Genomic DNA, 21,525 nt, shown 5'->3' on the forward strand with positions numbered 1-21,525 from the left:
GGGAACCCAGGTGCCTTCTCACCCTGGGCCCTTCTCTGTGCCCACCCCTTTCCGCACAGCTGGCCGCCTCCTCCGTCCCCCGTTCTCATTCATCATGCCTATCCCTGGTCAGTGTCTTGTCCCTTGCCTCTCTGCTATCCCTGCCCACCCTGGCCTGCTGCCCCGCCATCTGGTGTGGCTATGGGGATGTGCAGATGGGGACGCCAGCCTGGCTCTGTCTCAGCTGGGGCTCTTCAGAGGCAAACAGGAAGATAGGGGCAGGGGGCCAGGGGGCTGATTTGAGAGCGTGCCAGACAACATCACCATGCAGTGAGGAGGGTGGGAAAGGGCGTGCATCCCAGGTGGGTTATCCTGCCCATCGGTGGGCGGAGTGTTTATCCACCAGCTTTCTCTTGTCTCAGAGCCAGGCCCACCCGTGCCCAGAAAAGATCCCTAGTGCAGGGAGGTGCGTATGCAAAGGAGGGGTTGGGGCCATTCTCGCCCCTCCACTCACCCACTCTTCTCTACAGTGGATCCCCTGGCCCAGGTGACTCAAACTGTTCCGTGAACATCTGTTGGAGCGGAGCACTGAATTGCGTGGCCCAGCCCAGCCCCAGCCCTGGATCAGCCGAGGGGGACAAGTGAGTGTCTCCATGCGCCTCAGCAGACCAGAGCCCCCTGCCCAGTGGATGGCCAGAGCCAGGCCACTGTGGCCTTAGGTGCATTTCGGTTCCTCTCTGGGCCTCAGATTCCCACCAGCCCGGCACGAGGGGACGGAGGCTCTTAGAGGAGCCAGGAGGCCAGGCTGTGCTGTGTGCGGAGGTGAGGACCTCTGCCAGCCATGTTGACCGCCTGTCCTCTCCTGCCACAGGGAGTTCTCAGATGCCCTCGGGTACCTGCAGCTGCTGAACAGCTGTTCGGATATGGCTGGAGCTCCTGCCTGCAGCTTCTCCATCAGCTCCAGCATGGCTGCCACCCCCGGTGAGCCCCCCACCTGTGACGCCCTCAGCCCCAGTGCCAAGCAGCTCAGCCTTGGGGGCAGTGTGGCTGAGTGTCTGCCTCCTGTGCCCCCTTTGCAGGCACAGACCCGGTGGCCAAGTGGTGGGCCTCTCTGACAGCTGTGGTGACCCACTGGCTTCGGCGGGATGAGGAGGCAGCTGAGAGGCTGTACCCACTGGTGGAGCACCTGCCCTGTGCCCTGCAGGAGTCCGAGTGAGCACAGGCTGCATGCTCGTGCCCCACCCCCAACCCTGCCCCCAGCTTTGTTCTATGTCCTTGGGGTCCCGCCATGCTCTTCCCATGAAGCCAGAACCAGGGCAGAGGGAGGTCCAACCATGACACCTCTACCTTCGCCCCAACAGGAAACCCCTGCCCAGGGCGGCTCTGCACTCCTTCAAGGCTGCCCGGGCCATCCTAGGCCGCGGGAAGGCTGAGTCTGGCCCAGCCAGCCTGGTGATGTGTGAGAAGGCCAGTGGGTACCTGCAGGACAGCCTGGCCACCACACCAGCTGACAGCTCCATTGACAAGGTAAGGGCTGGGGCCGGGGGCCTGGCCCATCTCAGGGGCCTTGGCCTTTCCACTCCCTGGATGGTCCCCCTTGGGCTGCAGAAGACTGCAGGGTCAGCCAACAGCACAGGACGGGTGACCAGCCGGCCTTGCCTTCTGGCAAAGGCTTGGGTCCAGGGGAGAGTGGCTGCTCCCTCTGGCCTCAGTGTTGCCCCCCCCAGGAGGAGGGTGGGGTGAACATGTGGCAGGGCCCTCCTTGGAGGCTGCCGCGCAGGCCGGTGGGGGCATGGGGGCCTGGAGAGCGGGCGGCCCCGCGGTGCATTGCTGTTGCATTGCATGTGTGAGGCAGGTGCAGTGCCTCGGCAGTGCAGCCCGGAGCCGGCCCCTGGCACCGCGGGCCCCCAGCCTTCTCTCCCACAGCCAGAGGCCCTGACCCCTGCCCTGCCCTGCCCTACCCACCACCCCCAGGCCATGCAGCTGCTCCTGTGTGACCTGCTCCTTGTGGCGCGCACCAGCCTCTGGCAGCAGCAGAAGCTGCCGGCACCCACCCAGGCCTCGCAGGGCCCTGGAGGTGGGGCCCAGGCCTCTGCCCTCGAGCTTCGTGGTTTCCAGAGGGACTTGAGTGGCCTGAGGCGTCTGGCACAGAATGTCCGGCCTGCCATGCGGAGGGTGAGTGCCCACGGGGCCCTGACTTGTGATGGGGACAGACATGAGGTGTCTGAAGGGAGTGGTGACCTGAACCTCTCCTGGCCCCTCCTGCCCAGGTATTCCTACATGAAGCCACTGCCCGACTGATGGCAGGGGCCAGCCCAGCGCGGACACACCAGCTTCTGGATCGTAGCCTGAGGAGGAGGGTCGGCCCCTGCAAAGGAGGTGAGAAGGCCGGCTGGCCCAGGTGGGAAGGGTCACGGGCCAGGTGAAGGCTGCAGAGGGAGACCGTAAGATGCACAGGAGCCTCGGGACTTCGAGGTGGCCCCTGATGGGAGCCCTAATCTGAGACTCGGGGGACGACTGTCCTTTGTGGAGCACTCACTCTGTGCTCCAGGGGAAGGAGAGGAAGGGACCAGCTGCATGGCAGCCCTGCAGCCCAAGACGAGAGGTGTGGGGGCGCACAAAGGACCAGGCGGCAGGGGCGGGGCCGGGGTCCGAGCCCCACCCCAGGCGCGGCCCCGCCCCTGACGCGCTCCTGTGCGCTTGCGCAGGCGCGGCGGCGGAGCTGGAGTCGCGGCCCACGAGGCGGGAGCAGGCCGAGGCTTTGCTGCTGGCCTCCTGCTACCTGCCGCCTGGCTTCCTGTCGGCGCCCGGGCAGCGCGTGGGCATGCTGGCCGAGGCGGCGCGCACGCTTGAGAAGATTGGTGACCGCCGGCTGCTGCACGACTGTCAGCAGATGCTCATGCGCCTGGGCGGCGGGACCACTGTGACCTCCAGCTAGACTCCTGCCGGCGGGCCTGCCCCAGAGCCTGGTCTCCGTATCAGCGTCGGAGAGCAGCGCCGGAGATCCGGGGCTCACGCCCAGCCCACGGACTGCACGGCCCCTGGGGGGCTGGAGACCCTCGGAGACGTCTGCTCTTGACCTACGGGCCTCCCCAGCCCGCTCCCGCACTCGGCGCGCGGTGGCCAGGATAGTGCTGGCCCCTGGTGGCCGGCTGGGGGATTGCCGGGGCCTGCCGCCGCTGGATGTCACGTGCCCCCAGTGACACCCGCTCCTGGGTGTCATGGGCCCCCAGTCCACAGCTTTCACCCTCCCTCCAGAGAGAAGAGAGGGGTGCATTTCACCGAGCCGAGGGACCCTACCCCCGGTGCCTCCCTCCCATCTAGGGAGACCTGTGCATAGTGTAGATCGGAGTGCACCAGCCTCCTGGCCTCCAAGGCTCAAGCGTTACTTTGCCTTTTGCAGACTTTATTTTCATAGGTTGAGAAGTTTTGTACAGAGAATAAAAAATGAAATTATTTATAATCTGGGTTTTGCTCCTTTGGGGAGAGGCAAACCAGAGGGGATTCTTTGGGCCTTCTGTCCCCCTAGCACCCAGGCAAAGGCTTCCCGTTCCCACCTGCCCTTCTGTGTTTGGGAAGCCTGGCTTTATTCCCTCCCGCTGACCTGGGCCCTGGCCCTCTCTCTCATCTCCTGACCCTTAGGGCCCTTGTGGTCTCAGCTTTTCCTTCTTGCTTCCCCACCCAGCTTCTGCCTCCTTCAGGTCCCGGAATGACACGTCCTTGGGAATTTGTAGTGACTGGAGGAATTACAACCTGGGTCTTCCTGTGTGTCTGGGTGTGTTGCCTGCCTGACCCGTCCCCTCATCTGAGGCCACACAGCTGTGGCAGGGCAGCAGGGGCTTCTCTGCCTACTGCTCATTCCTGACCCAGAGCCCTCCCCTAAAGCCTGGACCCTCTCCCAGCAGAATCTGGTCAGAATCCACGCTGCAGAATTCCAAAACAATCGTTGTATCTTTATTGACTTTTTTTTTCTGAATGCAATGACTGTTTTTTTTTTTTACTCTTAAGGAAAATAAACATCTTTTAGAAACAGCTCGATACACACAATCTTCAGTGTGAAGCAATATACTAATAAGAACACTAGTCGTCTTAACATTTACAGTCTTCATATATATTATATATATGTATATGTATACATATATATACACTATATAACGAGGCTGGATATAATACACACGTTCACCATTTTACAGTCATATGTACAGGAAGTTGCTAGGGCGGCCCCAGGCTGGGGCTGCGTCAGGCCTATCAAAGCGTGGACAGAGCTGAGGACACGGACAGACAGGCGGACGAACTGGTGGGCACTGGCCCAGGGCGGTGGTGGCTGCATGGGGAAGGGGGCAGCGCTGGAGCCACCTTCCCAGGAAGGGCCCCGTGCTAAGGGGTGCACGACGCACAGTGGCGACACACGGAGAAGCGAGCATGTTCCCAACATATATACATTCTATGTGACATATATATAGAGGGGCACACAGGTGTGTACATGGATCTAGCGCTGTCTCCGCTCCCGTGCGAGTGGCGCTGCGGCCCCTGGAGACGGTGGTCATGCGGAGGGTTGGTCACGCGTCTGTCGGGAATCGAGACTCCTTCTGCGCTCCCAGGCTGGGTTCCAGGGATGGGGTGGGCTGGAAGGGGGACGAGCAGAAGCCAGCGGGGGCAAGTCTGCCCACGCCCAGGAAGGTCGCATCCCTCGAGCACAGGCCCCAGATGCTTGGCCCTCCAGACCTTAACGCAGGTTTTGGCCGAGGCTGGGCAGTTAGGGTGCCCAGCCTCCAGCCCCTCCTGCGTGGGTCAGGACTCGCCAATCCCCTATCCCTACCCACCCCCAGGGTGTCCGGCTGCGGGCCACAACCGACCCACGTGGAATGTATACCACGTCATCCTGGAACTTTCAGGGGAGAAGTGTGTCCCCAGGCTACAAGCCTCCCAGCCCCGTCAGAGTCTGGGTGTCCCAAGGGGTCTGGCCGCTCCGCGGGCTAACCCCTCTCCAAGCCTGGCGGGGGGATGGAGGCGAGAAAGCCCTGTGCCGTCCGGTGCCAGGAGCAGACGGATCCGGAGCATGTTTTCTACCCAACCGGGGACCACTAGCTTCCGCCCAGGGCGGCCAGATCCAAGATTCGGTTCCGGATCAGGGATCCACTCAGGACCCGCGCCGGAAGCAGCGCAAAGGCCCGGGGGCTACGCCTGCGGCTCCTCTCCTCGGCGGCGGGCGGGCTGGCTCTGGCGGCTCCTCCGGCCGGGAGTGGATTACAACGGCAGCCTCTGCAGGAAAGAGACACGAGGCGCGCTGCCTACGGCGGTGCACGTGCCGAGGGGTCAACCCCTCCAGACTCTCCCCAGACTCGCAGTGAGAGAAACCCCACCAGCAGCTGGGCCTGGAGGCTGGCCTCCGCGTCCCGCCCCCGGGCTAGGCCCGCCCCCGGCGCACGCGGGAGTAAGTGGCCCGGGGCCCTCGCGTGCGCAGCCGCCACCGCTAGGTCTGCCTGGAGCCCATGGGCCTGCGGCAGGGTATGCTCTCCAGCCTGGACCCCTCCAAGGGGGGCTCGCGGTCACTCACCTTATGTTTGGGGCATTTCAAAGAAAAGTTCTCTTCAATGAATATACAACCTATGAGCAAACAGAAGTTCGTGCGGTCAGAACCGGCGTCGTGTGTGGCCGGGAGGGGGGCGCCCACCGCTCCCGGCACCCTCGGTTGCCGGTTTTTTCCAAAGACTAAGTCAAACTCTGCCTGCCCTCCAGCCCCGCTGGGTTGCCTGTCCTTTACTCTGCCCTCCGCCTGAAACCCCCTCTAGTCATAGGGAGGCCTCCCCTAATTCTCCAGCCTGTCCCCCTGCAAACAGCCAAGCCAATGCAACAGCACAATCCTGCCCACCCTGGCCGGCACTGGGGGTGGCTCTGCTGGAGGCAGACAGGGCGGGAGCAGAGCTGGGAAGGCTCCAAACCTCGTCTGGATCCAGCAACCTCAGCTGAGCTGCTAGCTGACCACAGCCACCTGGGTGGGCTCCCCCTGCCAACCCCTGTGAGCCTTCCTGAGACTTAGTAACGCAGCTAATACAGCAGGAGCACAGCCTGCCCTGCCTCAGGCCTGCTTCCTGCCTGGGGACACTGGCCACCTCCCTCTTCGCCATCCTTCTAGTTCGGCAGGCCCTGCTTCCTGTGCCAAAGCCTCTGGGGCTCCCAGGGTGGTGGGAGCGGGGAGGGCCCTGGCAGGGGAGGCCTCTGCTCTGTCGTGTGGCAGGGTTGTCTTACCCTCACCCCCTTCCAGGGCAGCAGGGGGCGGGGGACAGAGGTCCTGGGGCCTCCCGGAACTGAACCAGTGCTGCCCTCTCTGGGTTGTGTGCATGACCTCACTGCCTGCCCCAGAGAGCTGCAGAAAGAAACAACTCTCCCCTCTGCTTCACAGATGGGGCCCCGACAGCAGAGGCATGGAGGGACGCGCCCAAGCCACACATGAAGGATGCCACCAGGATCAGGGGCTCCAGGCTCTCTGGCAGGCAGTCTGTGCTCTGCGTGCCTGGCAATAGTAGGTACTCGATAAACGCCCACAGAACAGATGAGCGAGCGAGCGGAAAAAGCAGGGCAGGTGCGGGAGCCTGGCATGGCCCTACTTTCCCCCTTCCACAGCTTCTGTTTTGAATCTCCTTTCCTTCCATCCCACTCAGTTTGTGTCACTGAACTGTCTCTCTCCCCTTTTTCTCCCCAACCCAGTGAACTCCTATTCAGACTTCAAAGGCCCAGCCTGGTAGCCCTGCTCTTTGAGGCCCGAGATCCTCCCCAGCTCTAGGCACCCCTTGGCAACAGCAGCTCACATACAGCTTTCAACCTTGTAGGCTATGCTTCTCCAGCAGGTGGCTGGGGACTGAGGTGTCTCGCCAGCATTGCCCAGCAGAGGGCCTGGCTGAGTGACACCAGAAGATAAAAAACTGCTGGGGCAGAAGAGGGAAGCTCAGGGCAGGGGTTGAGTGGGGCTGGTTCAAGGAGCTGTGCCCACATCTCCTGACCTGTCTGCTAGGGCTCTTACCCGCGTCGCTGGCACACGGGTAATGGTAGGTGTGGAGGCATCCTTTGTGGCAGCACCCTATGGTGGCCCCCGCTTCTTGGCAGCTGGAACAAGTCTGGCGAGGAGAGAGGGAAGACAGGTGAGTCTGCAGCTGAGGGGCCCGGGAGGCCCTCGAAAGGCAGCTGTAGGAGAGCTCAGGATGGTCATTGGCACCTTGGGTGGGGAGCTCTCCAGGTGGGATACCTTGTGCATAAACATAGGGGTTTCTGTTTCTGGCAGGTGTGGGCAAGTGACGGCTTGGCTACTGTGTACTGCATGACGTCAGCCGAGCAACACAGCTCTTCCCACCTGGTGCGTACAGTGGGGACGGCTCCTACCTTACGGGATGGTCTCAAAGACTGAAGGAGGGACTCTGGGGGCCCAGCGGGTGACATGAACTCACGAGGCCAGTCACCACTCGGCCATGCCCTTGCCCACCAACTCCTCCCCACACCCTCCAGGTGGGCTGCTTTCATGGGCCTACTCTACATTGAAGTTGGGGCTCCCTCCCGCTCCAGGAAAGGTGGTGAGAATTGTTTCTCGCCCATTCTGGGGGCAGAAGCAGCGCTGAACCAAGTCAGAGGCCCCACCCTGAGGGGCCATTCACCAGGGGTGACACAGCTGGTGCCCAGATGCGGCGTGCATATGAACTCCAGGCCAGCCAGCAGGGCAGCCGGGCCACTCTGGGTCTCAGAAATGGGTCTGCTGAGCTTGAGGGCTGCCTGCAGGGGGACGAACTGGGAGAGGATGGCGACGCTAAAAAGGCCCTTGGAAGAGCAAAGTAAAACCCGAGGCCTGGGGAGGGACAGACCCCAGATCCCACAGACCCCGGGCCCCCAGTGCAGCAGAGGCCTGAGATGGGGGAGGAGAGCAGAGAAGGGAGCAGGCCCACGCCAGGAGGCCGAGTCACAGAAACCAGTAACTGAGGTTTGACGCACCAGGTCCGTGTGGAGGCCGCCTCCTTGTAACGACCTGATGGTGCTGGCATCATCATTCATTTACCCAGGTGAGTGATGAGAGCTCAGAGAAGCCCAGTGAGTTGCCTGAGGGCATATAGCTCAGGAAGAGCTGGACAGGACTTTGAGCCCAGCAACGGAGCTGGGGCACAGGCTGGCCATCATGGTGCTGTGCTGCTGGGGCGGGGGCGGGTGGGCTCCTTCCCAGGACTGGGGGGAACCCACTCCCAGCAGGAGGGGGGAGGCCAGGGATGGTCTCCACCCTCCCTGGGCCTAATTCATGCCTGAGAATGTTCCCTCTGGTGCCCAGCTCGGGTGGGGAGTGCAGGGTGGGAAGCTGGGGGAACACCAGTGATTATATGCTTCTGCATGGCGGTGTCTTTCTGATCAGGGCCGAGTCTCCAGGCTCCCCATTTCTTGGCTCACAAAGAGGTGTTGAGGCAGGAACAGGCCCCCAGACCCGGCCCAAGTGTCCCACCCACAGCGGCCCTTGGATGTTCTGATGGCTGAAGAGGGACAGTGGGCTCCTCTGGCTGACGGCGTCTCGCACCCCATCTGCACTGAGGCCCCTCAAACCCTGGAGACAGGCCTCTAGAGGTGGAAGCAGAGCAAGGCCTCAGGCCCTCCTAAACCCAGCATGCACATTCTGATCTGTCCCCCTGGGGGCAGCCAAGGGCCCCAGCAGTTCAAGGGAGAGGCAGACTCCTGGGTGGTGGGCCACGGTGTGGCTCAGGGCTGACAGGTGGTGTGGGGGCTGCAGCAGGGGACACAGAAGGACGTGCCCCTGGAGGCCTGCCCAGGAGTTCTGATCCAGCAGAGCACTATGGGTACAAAGGTGGGAGCAAGGGCCCCTACTGTGTGGGTGCAGGGGTTATCTGGCCATCCACGTGGTCATACCCTGCTGATGGGCTTGGTGCCCTGAGACACAGTGGACAGTGGCTTGCGGGGGTCATGGAACTGGCTTCCTTTTGAGCTGGGACTCCAAGACCACCTTAGGCCACCAACCTCCAAGGCAGAAGGGATTTCAGGGGGGCAGGTGGCCCTTGGAGGCCTGGGCTGTCAGAGGGGAGGGGGATGAACCACGACCTGGGGAGCGCCGGACACTGCCTGTCTTCCCAGGGTGTCCTCCGGGTGGGGTGCTGCTCCCGTGAGCCCCTTGGAGGCTTGCCTGGCTGCTAGTCCCAGCCAGCTCAGCCCAGGACCACCTCTCTAGCAGGGAGGCTCTTCTGATCCTTGAGTAACTGGAGCAGACACTGTTGCAGTGACCAGTGAACATCCCTCCCCGCCCAGTTCCAACCTTCCAGGGCCGCTCCCAGGGTGGGAGGCCTCGGGACTTGTTATGGAGGATGGCACAGTGGGCAGAGATGGGACCACCAGGCCAAGTGCTCCAGTACTTAATAGCCATGTGACACCAGGAAAGCACAAGGCCACTCAGACCCCCTGCATCTGCCTCAGTCCAGCAGGAGGTCAGACCAAAGCGCCCGGAATAGGCAACTGAGGAAGGACCAGGGTTGGCCCCCACCGAGGCTCAGACAAGGTGCAGAAGCAGCACAGCCAGGTCGGGGCTTTGAGGATGTGCACCTCGGGGGTAGGCCACTCGGCACTTTTCTGGAGGGGATGTGAGTGTGGGTGTTATCGTTCAATGAAGGGGAACACCTGAACCTATTTCAAGGAAGCTGGGAATGAGGCAGTGATGAGAGAGAAGCAAAAACACAGGATGGGAGGAAAGGAGAACTGGGCAGGGAAGCACAGGGACCCCAGACTGTCAGGCCAGGAGGGCCTTCCTCCATCTGGGTGGAGGCTGGCGGAGGGTTGCCCTGGCCACAAGGAGAGGTCCTGGCCACATCCTGGTAGCAGAGGCTCAGGAAGCAGGGAGAGGTGGACAGCAAAGTCATCTCCCTGGTGACAGCCAGCATAGGACTGCTCGTGGGGACCGGGGGAGTGGGAGAGGGAGCAGGTGGGCAGGCAGGGAAGGTGCAGGGCAGTGAGCTGGAAGGTGGCATGGTGGGTGCCTGCCCAGGAGACACTGGACAGCAATGTGGCAAGGGGACAGGAGCGTGGTCCACAGCAGGGAGCTCGTGGAGCAAGAGAGCTGTAGAAACCAGAGTGACAGTCACTGCTGGGACGCGACATGCTAGTGTCGTCAGAGAGCTGCCGCTGTCACGGCCCCAGCAGATAAGTCATGGGCTCGTGGGTAGGCCAGGCACAGCTGTGACAGCTTGATGGGACTGTTATGCCCACTTTAGAGATGAAGAAACGGAGGCACAGAGAGGTTAGGCTACGTGCCTAGAGGCACACAGCGACTGCAGTTCCTCTGGGATGTTTCAGGGCCTTGCAGGAAAGACTCCTGAACCACCCTACCGACAAGGGCTGACCATCCAGCCACCTGTTGTTGGAGGGGCTCTTTCTCCGAGGCCCTGATCCACCTCAGATCATAAGAGGCAGGCAGTTCTGAGGCCCCTTGTCATCTGGGGACTCAGCGTCTCAGCTGATTACTGGAGACGGGTGTCAGGAGGGTGCAGGGGCTGCAGCTGGAAGGGGTCGGTTGAGTGTGTGGTGGGTATGGGCTGAGCGGGCAGCAGGGAGGTCTAGGACAGGGTGGGCAACTGTGTCCTGCCTTGGCCCGGGGGTGCCTCTGCTCTCTGGCTAAACCCCTGGACTCATTTGTGACTTGGTCTGTTTGGCCCACACCACAGCACTGGAAAGAAGGCCTGCCTGACTGCCTACAGAACCCGAGGACCCCACCCAGCGGGACTGGCCTCTTACCATGTCCAGGGCCACCTTCATGGCCTCCTGCAGCCCAAAGAGCTTCCCGGCCACCAGGTAGACCCCGCCCGTCCACACGGCACAGGCCTCATGCACCCAGTGCTCCTGGGTGTCCCCACCAGGCTCAGCCGGCGGCTCCTTGCTGCACTCATGCTTGCGGCTCTTGTCGGCTGGGGCTGCCTCCTCACTGCCATCCCCCCGACCGTCACAGCAGTAGCAACTCTGCAGCCGCCGGGACAGGCCCCGGGCACTGGTGCGCAGAGAGCCCTGCTTGGCCGGATCAGCTGGGCCATCAGGCCTGGGGGGCTTCCCAGTGGTGGTGGTGGCAGCAGATGACGCGGCAGCTGGGCACTCGAGGCCTTTGAGTGTCCTCTCGAGAGGCAGCGAGGCCTCCTCACAGGTACCCTCCAGCCGCACCTTCTCCTTGAGTTTTGGCTTCTTTTTGGGGAGGCAGTGTTCAGGGTAGTAGGGCCCACAGAGGTCCCCGAGGTCCTTGAAGTTGGCCGGGTTTTGGCAGAGGCAGCAAACAAGGCAAGAGGTACTCAGGGCCTTGGAAACCACGGGCCCCAGGTGCATGGTGGAGGAGAGGGGCAGGGAGGGCCGAGGCTGTGGGACAATGCCTCCAGGGAGCGTGGCTAGGGAGGCCCCAGCCGCGTCCAAGAAGGAGCAGGACGAGGAGGAGGAAGGCTTCCTCTGGGGCTGGGGCTCCTCTCCCGGGGAGTTGACAACAGTGCACACGGTGGTGAACGCACCCCGCTTCTCCACCCGCACGAAGGGCGAGAAGGCGGGGCTGCGGCTGTCTGCCCGCAGCCGCTTGCAGGAGGAAATGTACTTGAGGCGGATTTCAGGCTCGGCGGGATCCAGGGGCAGCACCTGCTGCTGCCGCCGCCGCTTAGCACGCCCCTTACAGGGCGAGGAGGTGGTGCTCTTGGCCCGGCCCCGCGTGAGGCGCTTCCGCTTGGAATAGCTGCTGTAGTTGGCATGGCCCGGCTGCTTCTGTGCCCTCGTCTGGGGCTGGCAGGGCCGGCCCTCTGGGGGCTGGGCAGCCAGGCCCAGCTCCTCCGTCTTTGGCTTCTTGCCTCCTATGCCAGAGCTGTCCTCACTGGCCCCCTGCGTGCCACTGGCCCTGTCTCGGGGAGTTAGCAGCAGAGCTGGGCCGAGGTGGGGCCTTTTCTCCAAGGAGCCTTTGGGGAGTCCAAGGGCCCCAGCTCTGCCTTTCCGGCTTCTCTTCTTAGGTGCCAGGGCAGTGCCCCCGGGCAGCAGGGCCTCTGGGGATGTGAAGGCCTCCGTTTTGAAACTATCAGTCAAGGACAGTTTCTTACTGTTCACGAGTTTGCCTTTTAAGGATCTATTGGTCGGATTTCTGCACAATGGCTCAGCCCCCAGAGCTGCTGGGAACTTCTGCCCAGGGCTCACATTTAAGAGACCTTCCTCTGCCCCCAGAAGGCTGCCCCCAGCACTCTTGAGCCCACGTTCCTTCTCGGGGAGGGATGGGCTCACAGGATTCCCAGGAGGGGCCCCTGGTGCTCTGCACGCGAACTTCTTCAGGCTGGGCGAGGTGATCTTCTGCACAATGGCCTCTAGCTTCAAGCCTCGGCCTTTTCGGGGTGGCAGCACCTTGGTCTTCATGGCCCCCTGGAAGGACGCCCGTGAGGCCAGCTTCAGGCCAGTGTCTGGGGTCTCCAGGGGCGGTGGCTTCGCCGTGGGCTCACCATTGCCCTTGGTGGGTTTCGCCTTCTTGGGAGATGTTATCCTCTTGAAGAGGGTTGGGGAGCCCTCGGCCCCCTCCTCCTTCACGTCTCCCCCGAGGCCGCCACTGCGTAAGACCAGGTTGCGCTTCTTAGTGGGGACAGGAGCCATGAAGGCTGACTTCCTTTTGAGGGCGTGGAGGGGTCGATCTGAGAGCTTGCCGCTGGCACCAGGCTTGGGGACCCTCGCCCGCTGGCCTGCCCTCCCCTCCTTCTGGGGGCTGCCAGCAACTTTGAACGTGGCGGGCAGGTGGTTGTTGGCGAGGAGCTTCTTGGCAGCACGGCAGTTTGGCAGTCGGCTCTCTGAGGGCCGCCTGCGCTTGGAGTGGAAGGCTTCCTGGGCCCTGCTGCGGGACCGGAGGATCATGGACCGCTGGTCTTTGCCTGGTGCGTCCAGCGAGTCCGTTTCCTTGGTCTTGGAGCCCATGGGGCTGCTGTCGGAGGCCACGGGCAAGGCGGCCGGGTTGCTGGGGCTGGACGCTGCCTTTGGGGAGGGCTTCCCCACCCGCTTGCCTGACTTGAAGGCGGCTCGCTGCTTGCCCCCCAGCTTGTCTGGGGGGGCAGGGGTGGTGGGTAGGCCTGGGGGTCCGGGTGTGCGGGGCTCGCTCAAGGCTGTGAAGGAGCGGGTGCACATCCTGGGAAGTCCTTCTGAGATCCCCCGGCCTGGGGTCCCCGCCCCCTCCATCTGTCCCTGGGGGGGCCCTGTGCATGATTCGGGGAGCAGCAGGTCTTTGGGCAGTGCCGGTGCCCTGCACGGGGAGTCCTCGGCCTCAGGCAGCCCCCGGTGCACCCGCCGGCTCCTCAAGCTTTTGCCGCGAGGCACGGGCTCTTTCTTGGGAATGGGGGCCTCGGGCACAGCAGGCTTGTTTGGCTTTGGTGCCAAGGAGGCGTCCGGGGTCACAGCAGCGGAATCCCCTGGAGCCAGCACCCCCTCGGGCCCCTCTTCCTCTGGTTTCATATGGGACAGGGAGGACTCAAACCAGCTCTGGACCTTGGACTCGGCACCCACGGTGGGGCCCAGCAAGATGACTGAGTCCCCAGAGAGGGGACACGGGGAGCCCCAGCCGGCCTTGGGGTCCAGCACCTCCTCCACCTCCTCCTTGCCGCACAGCAGCGGGGCCTTGGGTGACAGTGCATCCTGAAGGCCCGGCCTCTGCTCAGGGCTCCCCAGGAGCTCGCACAGGGATGAGTACTCCTCGGCCTCCAGGTCCTCCTTCCGGCCCGGCGCTGGCAGCAGTGGGAGGTCCCCAAAGTCGGCGGCCGAGCAGCAGTGCCGACTGTCGTCCAGCCAGCGGTCGGCCTTGCTCACCTCGGGGCACTGCAGCAGCCCGCCTGCCTCCTCCTTCACCCCGCCCGCCGCCTCCTGCTGGGAGTCCCGGGGCACTGCAGCCTTCTCCCCAGGGGGTGCCTCCTCCTGGAAGCCCAGGCAGGCCGAAGCCTCCCGGGTGCCGTCCTGGCTGGCACTGTCAGTGGCCTTTCCGCCCTGCTCCAGACCCTTGGTGAGCTCGCCGGGGTGCAGCCCCCACCGAGGACAGGCATCCCCCAGGTTCTCCTCGGGCCAGGCAAAGGGGTGGGCACCATCCCCCGAGCCGGCAGAGGTCGTGTCTGGGAAGCAGTCAAAAGCCACAGTGGGGTCTGAGGCCGCAGCCCCCAGGGTGGCCTTGGCGCTGAAGGAGAGGGGACCGGCTGTCTTCTTGGGGTCAGGGGTGGTGAAACCCACAGAGGGGTCTTCAAATAGCCCCGGACTGAAGTCCTTGGCGCTGCTGCCCTTGTCCAGCTGCAGGGCCTCGGGCAGGGACTCCTGCTCCCCTGGCCGTGGCCATGCACCCTTGGCCACAGGGTCCAGGCAGGCGCTGTGGTTCTCCAGAGAGAAGGGCGGCTTGCCGGTGTCTTTGGCCAGGCCCGGCGCCTCGGCCCAGGCCTTGTCGGCCTTCTCGCTGATGGCCTCCTGCAGCCCCAGGATCTCGGAGGCCAAGTCTTCCTGTGCCAGGGCGCTGAGCAGCAGCCGCGGGCAGTCTCGCTCGCCAGCCACAAGCTTGGAGAAGCTGTCGAGGGGCAGGCTGCCGTGCAGGCTCTGGAAGGAGTCGTCAGACTTGGTGGACATGTCATCCGGTGAGGTCACGGAGCAGGTGGACACGGACTCGGGCTTGGCCTTGGAGCCGCCGTGGACCCTGGCGGGGCTGCCGCGGGCCTGGCTGCAGTAGAGGAAGCTGCGCTCCAGTGGGTCCTCAGAGCCGCTCAGGTAGTCGGCCTCGGGCGGCTCAGCATGCGTGGACTGCGGTGTGCTGCTCAGCGGCTCTGATAGCGGTGTGCCTGCTGGCTCGGCCGAGTAGCCGCTGCCCTCGGGGCTGCAGTGCTGGCTTTTGTGCTGCTCCGGTGTCCGGGCCACCAGGCTCTTGAGGCCCTTCTTCTGAGGCCCGGCCGCCTTGGACAGCAGCAGCTGCTGCACGGTGTTGGAGATGTTCTCCACCTGGGAGGTCAGGGCCGTGAGGCTATGCAGGCTGAGGTCCGACAGCAGGCTCTCGGGAAGCTTGTCCTTCTGCAGGGCCTTGCAATTGGCGGCCTGGGTGTCCACAGAGCTGGCAGCATCCGTCGGGGAAGGGTTGAGCAGGGGCATGAAGTGGCTGTGGTCGGTGAGGCCGGCGGGGAAGGCCCCAGGGCCGAGTGGCTGCTGGTTGTAGGGAAAGTTCTCCAGGTTGGGCATCAGTGGTGACGGGGTGGAGCTGTAGGAGGGTGAGCGGCCCACAGAGCGGGCGGGTGAGTGGCCAGAGCCAGGGCTGAAGGTCTGGTAGTACTGCTCTGGGGTCCTGACAGTCGCATCCGGCTGACAGTAGCCTGGGCCTTGCTGCCCATAGTGTTGGTACTTTGCAAGGTTTTGGTAGTGCAGGCTTTCCTGGGCATGGTGACGGCTCTGGAGGGTCTGCTGCTGCTGCTGCTGCTTCTGTGGGTCATAGCTGAGGCGGCTGGACTGGTAGGCGTGAAGGTTCGGGACCCGCTGGCCAGGGGCCAGGCTGGCATTGGCGGTCAGCGGCCTGTCGTGGGGCTGGGTGGAGGGGGCTGTGCAGCTCTTGTAGGAGTGGGCCCCCTGCCCGCCGGCCTGGCCACTGGAGGAGTAGGTAGAGGAGGCAGGGAAGGACTGGGACTGCTGGGGGAAGTGGCCGCCCTGGGAGAAGGGCAGGGGGGAGGCAAGGTCACTCTGGGGTTTCTGCCTCTGGAGCTTGGGGTATGCCAGGGATGGTGGGGGCTGCGGCAGCTGCTGCTGGACGTGGAGGGCGTGAGTCCGGAAGGGCAGCTGGGCACCCTGCTCTGGATACTGCCGGCTGGGGGGCACCACCGTCTTTTTCATCAGATTCTCGTCATATTTGCCCACCCCACCTGGCAGGGGCTGCGGCTGAGGCGGGGGTGGCTGGGGGCCCCCCCAGGCCTGCAGGCCCTCCTCGCCCGAGTAGCGGCCTGGGTATGGGCTGCCGTCCTGGACGGTGTAGCCCGCGAAGGCCGGCCTCCCCGGCGGGGCCTGCGGCGAGGACAGGCCTTTGCCGGCGCGCGCGGTGGCGGGCGTGCCCGCGCCGCCCTCGTAACCGGGGAAGGGCTGCGGGCCGTAGTAGTCCTTGGTCAGCAGACGCTGCCGGTCGCAGCTCAGCCCGGCCTGGCTTGGCTGCCTGTAGTTCTCCAGGCGCGACGTCTCCTGTGAGGTCTGCTGGTAGGTCTGCTGTTTGCCATGGAAACCACACCTTTCTCGAAAAGACTGCATGACTTGGGCTGGTTATCTGTGAAAAGAGAAAGGGCGAGAGGGAGGGCGGGGAGAGGAGGGCAGAGCGGGCGGGGTTCAGACAGGCCATTTCCTTCCCTTGGAAAGCCGGCCCCCTCCCGCCCCGCCCCCTCCTGCAGCCGCCCCACCAGCTGTGCACATATTGACAACTTGTGTGTCAGGGCCGTGTGCTCTGTAATTCCTGCTCTGACGGGGACAGGGAGGTGCAGCCCGGCTGCCCAGCGCCAGCCACTGGGGAGCTGCCCCCTCCTGCCACCAGTTCCCCTCCCCCTCCCCGCCGGCTCAGAATCGTTTAGCCATTCCCGCTCCACTGTCCCCTGGGGCTGCTGGATCCGGTAATCTAGCCCCAGCGCAGCAGTGTTCAGGCGTGACCCAGCTCGTGAGTGTGTGCGTGTGTGTGCATGGCACGGGGGGTGGCCTGCCCTGCCCCAGAAACCACTCACTGAGGCCTGGAGTCTGCGCACGTGAGCATGCGTGCGTGCACATACACACACACACACCTTCTTCATCACTGCACACACACACTTCTTCATCACTGCACACACACACACTCCCCTTGTCTGTTACACACACACACACACATCCCTTCATCAGTGCACACACACAAACAGCTTCATCACTGCACACACACACACTCCCCTTGTCTATTACACACACACACACACCCCTTCTTCACTGCACACACACATCCCTTCATCAGTGCACACACTCCCCTTGTCTATTTTACACACACACACACACACACACTTCTTCATCACTGCACACACTCCCCTTATCTATTACCCACACATCCCTCTTCATCACTGCACACACACACTCCCCTTATTACCCACACACACACACACCCCTTCATCACTGCGCACACACACACACCCCTTCATCAGTGCACACACACTCCCCTTGTCTATTACCCACACACACTTCCCTTCTCCATCACACACACCCCTTCATCACTGTATACACACTCCCCTTGTCTGTTATACACACACACATACACCCCTTCATTACTGCACATACACACACCCCTTCTCCATCACTGCACACACACAATTCCCTTGTCTATCATCACACACACACACCCCTTCTCCATCACTGCACACACACAATTCCCTTGTCTATCATCGCACACACACACCCCTTCTCCATCACTGCACACACACATACACCCCTTCATCACTGCACACACACACTCCCCTTGTCTATCATTACACACACACATACTCCCCCCCTCTGTCACTGCTATGCCCTCTGGAAGCTGTTTGTTGCTTCTGGCAGACGCTGAGGAGGGGCCACCGAGTCACTGTGGGCATAAGCTGTCCCTCCCAGGGGCGCGAGCAGTGGCCCTGCCTTCTGTGTTGGTGTCACAGGCACGTAAACAGGCTGTGCGGCCCTGATGAGGCAGAGATGGGGCAGAGCTGCAGTCCCTCTGCCTGAGGCGCCTGGGCCTCCAGGTCAGCCTCGCCTGCCTGCACCGGGTCAGGGCCAGGCCGAGAGCCCATCTGTTTATGATTTTCGGGGCTGGGCACACAAGGGGTCCAGCCTGCACCAAAGCAAGATCCTGGGTCAGGAAATGACCCCAGGGTGGGGGTGGGGCTGGGGGGGGCCCTTCAGGGCAGACCCATAGGGTCACATAACAGGCCGGCTGTAGCATCCAGGCTAGTGGCCCCCCTCCCTTCCCCTAAGACCCTTCGAGGAGGGAGGAAGGAGCAAGGACACCCCTGGCTCACAGGGAGGCACAGCAAGGGCTGGTGGTCGCCTGCATCCTGGCCTCTAGGTTTACCCACACCTTGCTCAGCTGCAGGGCCCAGGCCCCCAGGAGGGCACAGGAAACTTTTCAGGGCCCATTCCAAACCCAAGAGGAAGGGGTGGCCTGGCGTGTGCTCTGAGCCTCCAGGGCTTGTGAGGCACGGAAAATGAGGGGGCACAGAGAAAGGGGGCTGACATGCAGATGTGAAAGGGAAGAAGCATTCCCCCGGGGGTCTCGGTCACCCTGTCTTCACCCAGCTCCCACCTCCTCATGCAGTTGTGGGGGTCAGGGGGCAGCTGACCTGGGAGGGGCCTGAGTTGAGCAAGTCCAGCCTAGGGCAGCTGGACAGCCCCAAGGAGCCCCATTAGCCCAGCCCAGGGCCCTCCCTGCCCTTGGCAGTTGACTGGTTCAGCCCCAGGGCCCCAAGCCCACCACAGGGCCCCACAGCCAATTCCAGGGCCAGCCCCATGGCCATGGCCTCTCCCTGGCTCATCACAGGCGCCCTGATGTGGAGGCCCCCCTCTGACCCACTTCAGTCCATCCCGCGGCTTGGATCAAACACGACAGGAGTGCCTGCTGTGACCCAGAGCTGGAGGCAGTGCTGGTTCTAACGGGTGGCTCCTGCAGGTGGGCAGCCCTGGGGCCCCCACACTGGGCTCCCAGGTGGGCACCCCCTGCTGCCCTCAGGCAGCACTTGCGGGCGGCCCCTGCTGCCCAGGCTGTCAGAGGTAGGTGGAGGCGCCTCTGCTCAGGGTGTCCCCCGTGGGCAGGCAAGGTTGGCTGGGCCCCTGGGCCCTGCCCCACCCTCCCCGGCCATGTTACAAGCCCGGAACTTGTACACCCAGGCTGGCTTGGGAGGCTTCGCCTCGTCTCTCTGCACAAATTACATCCCGGCTTTTATTAGTCCCAGATCGCGCTCATTTCCCGCTGAGTGTCTTGTGGATATCATTAACATTTCTACAGCTTTTTTTAATATACTTTTTTTACATTCCCCCAAAATGCATTACCAGAAACATTATTTAAAAAGAGAGCATGCTCTGACCAGCGCCCCCTCCCTGTTTAATCAGTCCAGCTGCCGCATCTTTTAATGTCGCCAAGCCATGTTACTGCGGGTTTTCCGATACACAGGAGCAGCTGGACGTGGTGAGAGCATCTATCTCGAAGAAAAGACAGTTCAATTAAAATACGAGAAGCCCCGCGCCTGATGAAGAAGGCAGCAGAACGCTCACCCCAGCACCGCCCCCCAGCCTGGCAGGGGTGGGCTCCTGCCACCCGTGTAGGAACAAAGGCTGTCACTAGGCCCCGTCCCACCAGCGCCGCCAGGACAAAGTGGGGCTCGGCCTCTTTAAGAGCTGCCTTGGCCTGCCACAGGCTCTGTTGTTATTAATTATTGTGATTATGATTACTTTTCAAGAGCACCATCAAAGAACAGGAGGGAAAGAGGCAGGCAGAGAGCTGGGGTGGGCAGCATCGGGAGGTAGATGGTGACCTCCGAACCTGGGAGGGAAGGAGCGGGCAGGAGGGCACCAGCTGGGGGTCAGGAGAGCGCCCGCCAACACTCCTTCACTCCCCGGTCCAGCCTGGCCTCCCCATCCCTGCTTCCCCTCCCCCTTCTCCCAGACACTAGGTCAAGGCACATCTCTGAAATTCTAGCCAAATGGGAAGCAAAGGAAGAGGGAAAAGGAGGGAGAAGGTCAGTCCTGAGCTCCAGATCACCTCCCACGGTGACTCCTGCAAGCTGGCCTGCCCACCCTGTGCCCCAGGGCTTCTCTACCTCAGCGACAGGTATCCCTGCCCTGCAAGGGGATGCGATGAGCCCCAGAGCCCACCCCAGGCACAAGACCAGCAGCCCCCCAAAGGTGTTTGGTAGCAGGTGAGCCAGGGCTCAGCCCTTCTTTCTGGCAAAGAGCAGAAGTCTCTGTGGTCCCCCTGCAGGCACTGTGGAGCCCAGGGGCAGCCTTAGCCATGAGGCCTGTTCCCCCCTTCTGTATACTCGCTGCTTTGACCCTCCTGCCCTGTTACAGAGAATGGGAGGCTCAGAAAAGCCAGGACCTGCCTGTGGGCCACCCACAGGAAGCTTTTCCAGATGGACGCTACAGCAGTGTGGACTGAGAATTCGCACTTTAGAGGAAGGCCGCTGGAGCACAACGAGGTAAGGGGGTTTCAATGTCCCCTCTGCAACCTCTGAGGCCCCAGAAGCCGGCTTGGGTCCGCCCCAAGGGAGTCCACTCCTGGCTGCCTGTTGTGCGCTGAGCAGCCTCAGAGAGAACTCACTGGGTCCACGGCCTCTTCAGCCCCCAGGGTCAGGCTTCAGGTCAGGAAGATGGGCCTGACAGCGTAGGCAGGAGCTTACTGCAGCTCCGCTGGGGCTGGGGAGGGAGGGAGGCGGCGAGAAGGGAGCTTCTGTACCCCAGCTGGCTCTGCGGCTGCAGGCGCATCCCACCTGCCTACCCAGGGTGGTTTTGTGACCTGGTTTTCTGACTTGTAGCTGCAGGGAAAAAGCTTTAAAACCCAACCCCCTCAAGACCTGGGAACCAGGAGGCTGGGGGTGGGGGTGTCTGAAGAGCCGGTGGGACCACCTTGGGCCTCCCTCTGAGTTGTAGGTGATAAAGACTGTGAACAGGATACCTTGATTAAAACCATTAGTCGCTAGTCAAACTTACGGCTATTCTGTGGGGTCTATTTTGAGTCCCAAGGGCTTGGCTTGAATGGGGGGGAATGAGCTTCCAAGGAGGCCCCAAGACAAGACAGCCCAGTGCCCCCAGGCCTCTGGACAGGGAAGACCCTTGGGTCAGTCACTGGGGGAGGTCTGCTTGGGGAAGAGGGGCCCATCCAGGGGCAAAAGGAATTACAGAGAACAAGGCAGCCCCCCGCCTCCTGTGTGTGGGCAACACCCCCATAAACGCTGTGCAGCCCTCGCTCACTGGCATCCAAGGGAGAGCCCCTCAGGTCTGACATGCCACTCTATAGGCCCGAGAGAGAGGCAGGCAGACAGCCAGGCCCCTTTGCTGAGGCTGGGGTCCCAGGGGAGGGGGCTCTTTGAAGAATGTTGGAATGGGGGGGTGGGGCTTCTGGACTCTGCAGATGTTTGGAAAGCACTTCCTGAAGCCCACCAAGCTGCCTCCTCCAAGGACCCCCCGGCGGAGCAGCCATGACCTACTAAGCCACCAGACCAGAGCCCCTGCTTGGGGTTCACCCACCAGGAGGATGTAGTGCCCCATCCGAGCACTCTACTATCCTGGGCACTTCAGGGCACTGCCTGTGGGCCTGCTGCTCTGTTTAGTTCCCTAAGGTACCCTGCCCAGGAAGGGAGCCATGACCCCACTTTCAGGAGTAACCTGCTGAATTCCCACAGCACAGCCCACAGGCAGCAAAGCTAAGCTCTCAGCTCCGTTCCCTGACTTCTAAAGCCATGCCTGCTGAAGCCCCTGGTGCAGCTTCTGGGATGTGAGGGCCAGTGGGTCCAGAGATCTGGGTCAGCTGGGCTGAAGGGGCCCATGGTCCAGGGGGTGAGAGGCAGA

General features: G+C 62.7%; 2 protein-coding genes and 1 non-coding gene across 6 annotated transcripts in view; 2 read left to right on the forward strand and 1 right to left on the reverse strand.

The window, feature by feature from the left end:
* SREBF1 (sterol regulatory element binding transcription factor 1) overlaps positions 1-3,056 on the forward strand; it is a gene marked incomplete at its 5' end in the record, with an annotated part of 6,758 nt that extends 3,702 nt beyond the window's left edge. The window contains 9 exon segments of the mRNA NM_001285755.1: positions 512-533; positions 535-561; positions 563-620; positions 851-960; positions 1,059-1,191; positions 1,341-1,506; positions 1,954-2,154; positions 2,250-2,358; positions 2,688-3,056. Of these exon segments, the coding sequence (NP_001272684.1) occupies positions 512-533; positions 535-561; positions 563-620; positions 851-960; positions 1,059-1,191; positions 1,341-1,506; positions 1,954-2,154; positions 2,250-2,358; positions 2,688-2,917 (1,056 nt within the window).
* MIR33B (microRNA 33b) lies at positions 1,787-1,880 on the forward strand. The gene has a single exon (NR_129710.1). It is a non-coding gene; the product is annotated as a microRNA 33b (primary transcript).
* Positions 3,912-21,525, reverse strand: part of RAI1 (retinoic acid induced 1) — a 104,329-nt gene continuing 86,715 nt past the window's right edge. For all 4 annotated transcript variants that reach the window (XM_018064786.1, XM_018064788.1, XM_018064789.1 and 1 more), the window contains 4 exons: positions 10,741-16,255; positions 7,001-7,094; positions 5,537-5,586; positions 3,912-5,241 (listed from right to left, as the gene is read on the reverse strand). In XM_018064786.1, coding sequence (XP_017920275.1) covers positions 5,227-5,241; positions 5,537-5,586; positions 7,001-7,094; positions 10,741-16,239 — 5,658 coding nt within the window. In that variant the 5' untranslated portion in view covers positions 16,240-16,255 and the 3' untranslated portion in view covers positions 3,912-5,226. The remainder of the gene's footprint in view (positions 5,242-5,536; positions 5,587-7,000; positions 7,095-10,740; positions 16,256-21,525) is intronic.

The sequence above is a fragment of the Capra hircus genome, chromosome 19 (genome assembly GCF_001704415.2).
Source record: "Capra hircus breed San Clemente chromosome 19, ASM170441v1, whole genome shotgun sequence".
NCBI classification, from domain to species: Eukaryota; Metazoa; Chordata; class Mammalia; order Artiodactyla; family Bovidae; genus Capra; species Capra hircus.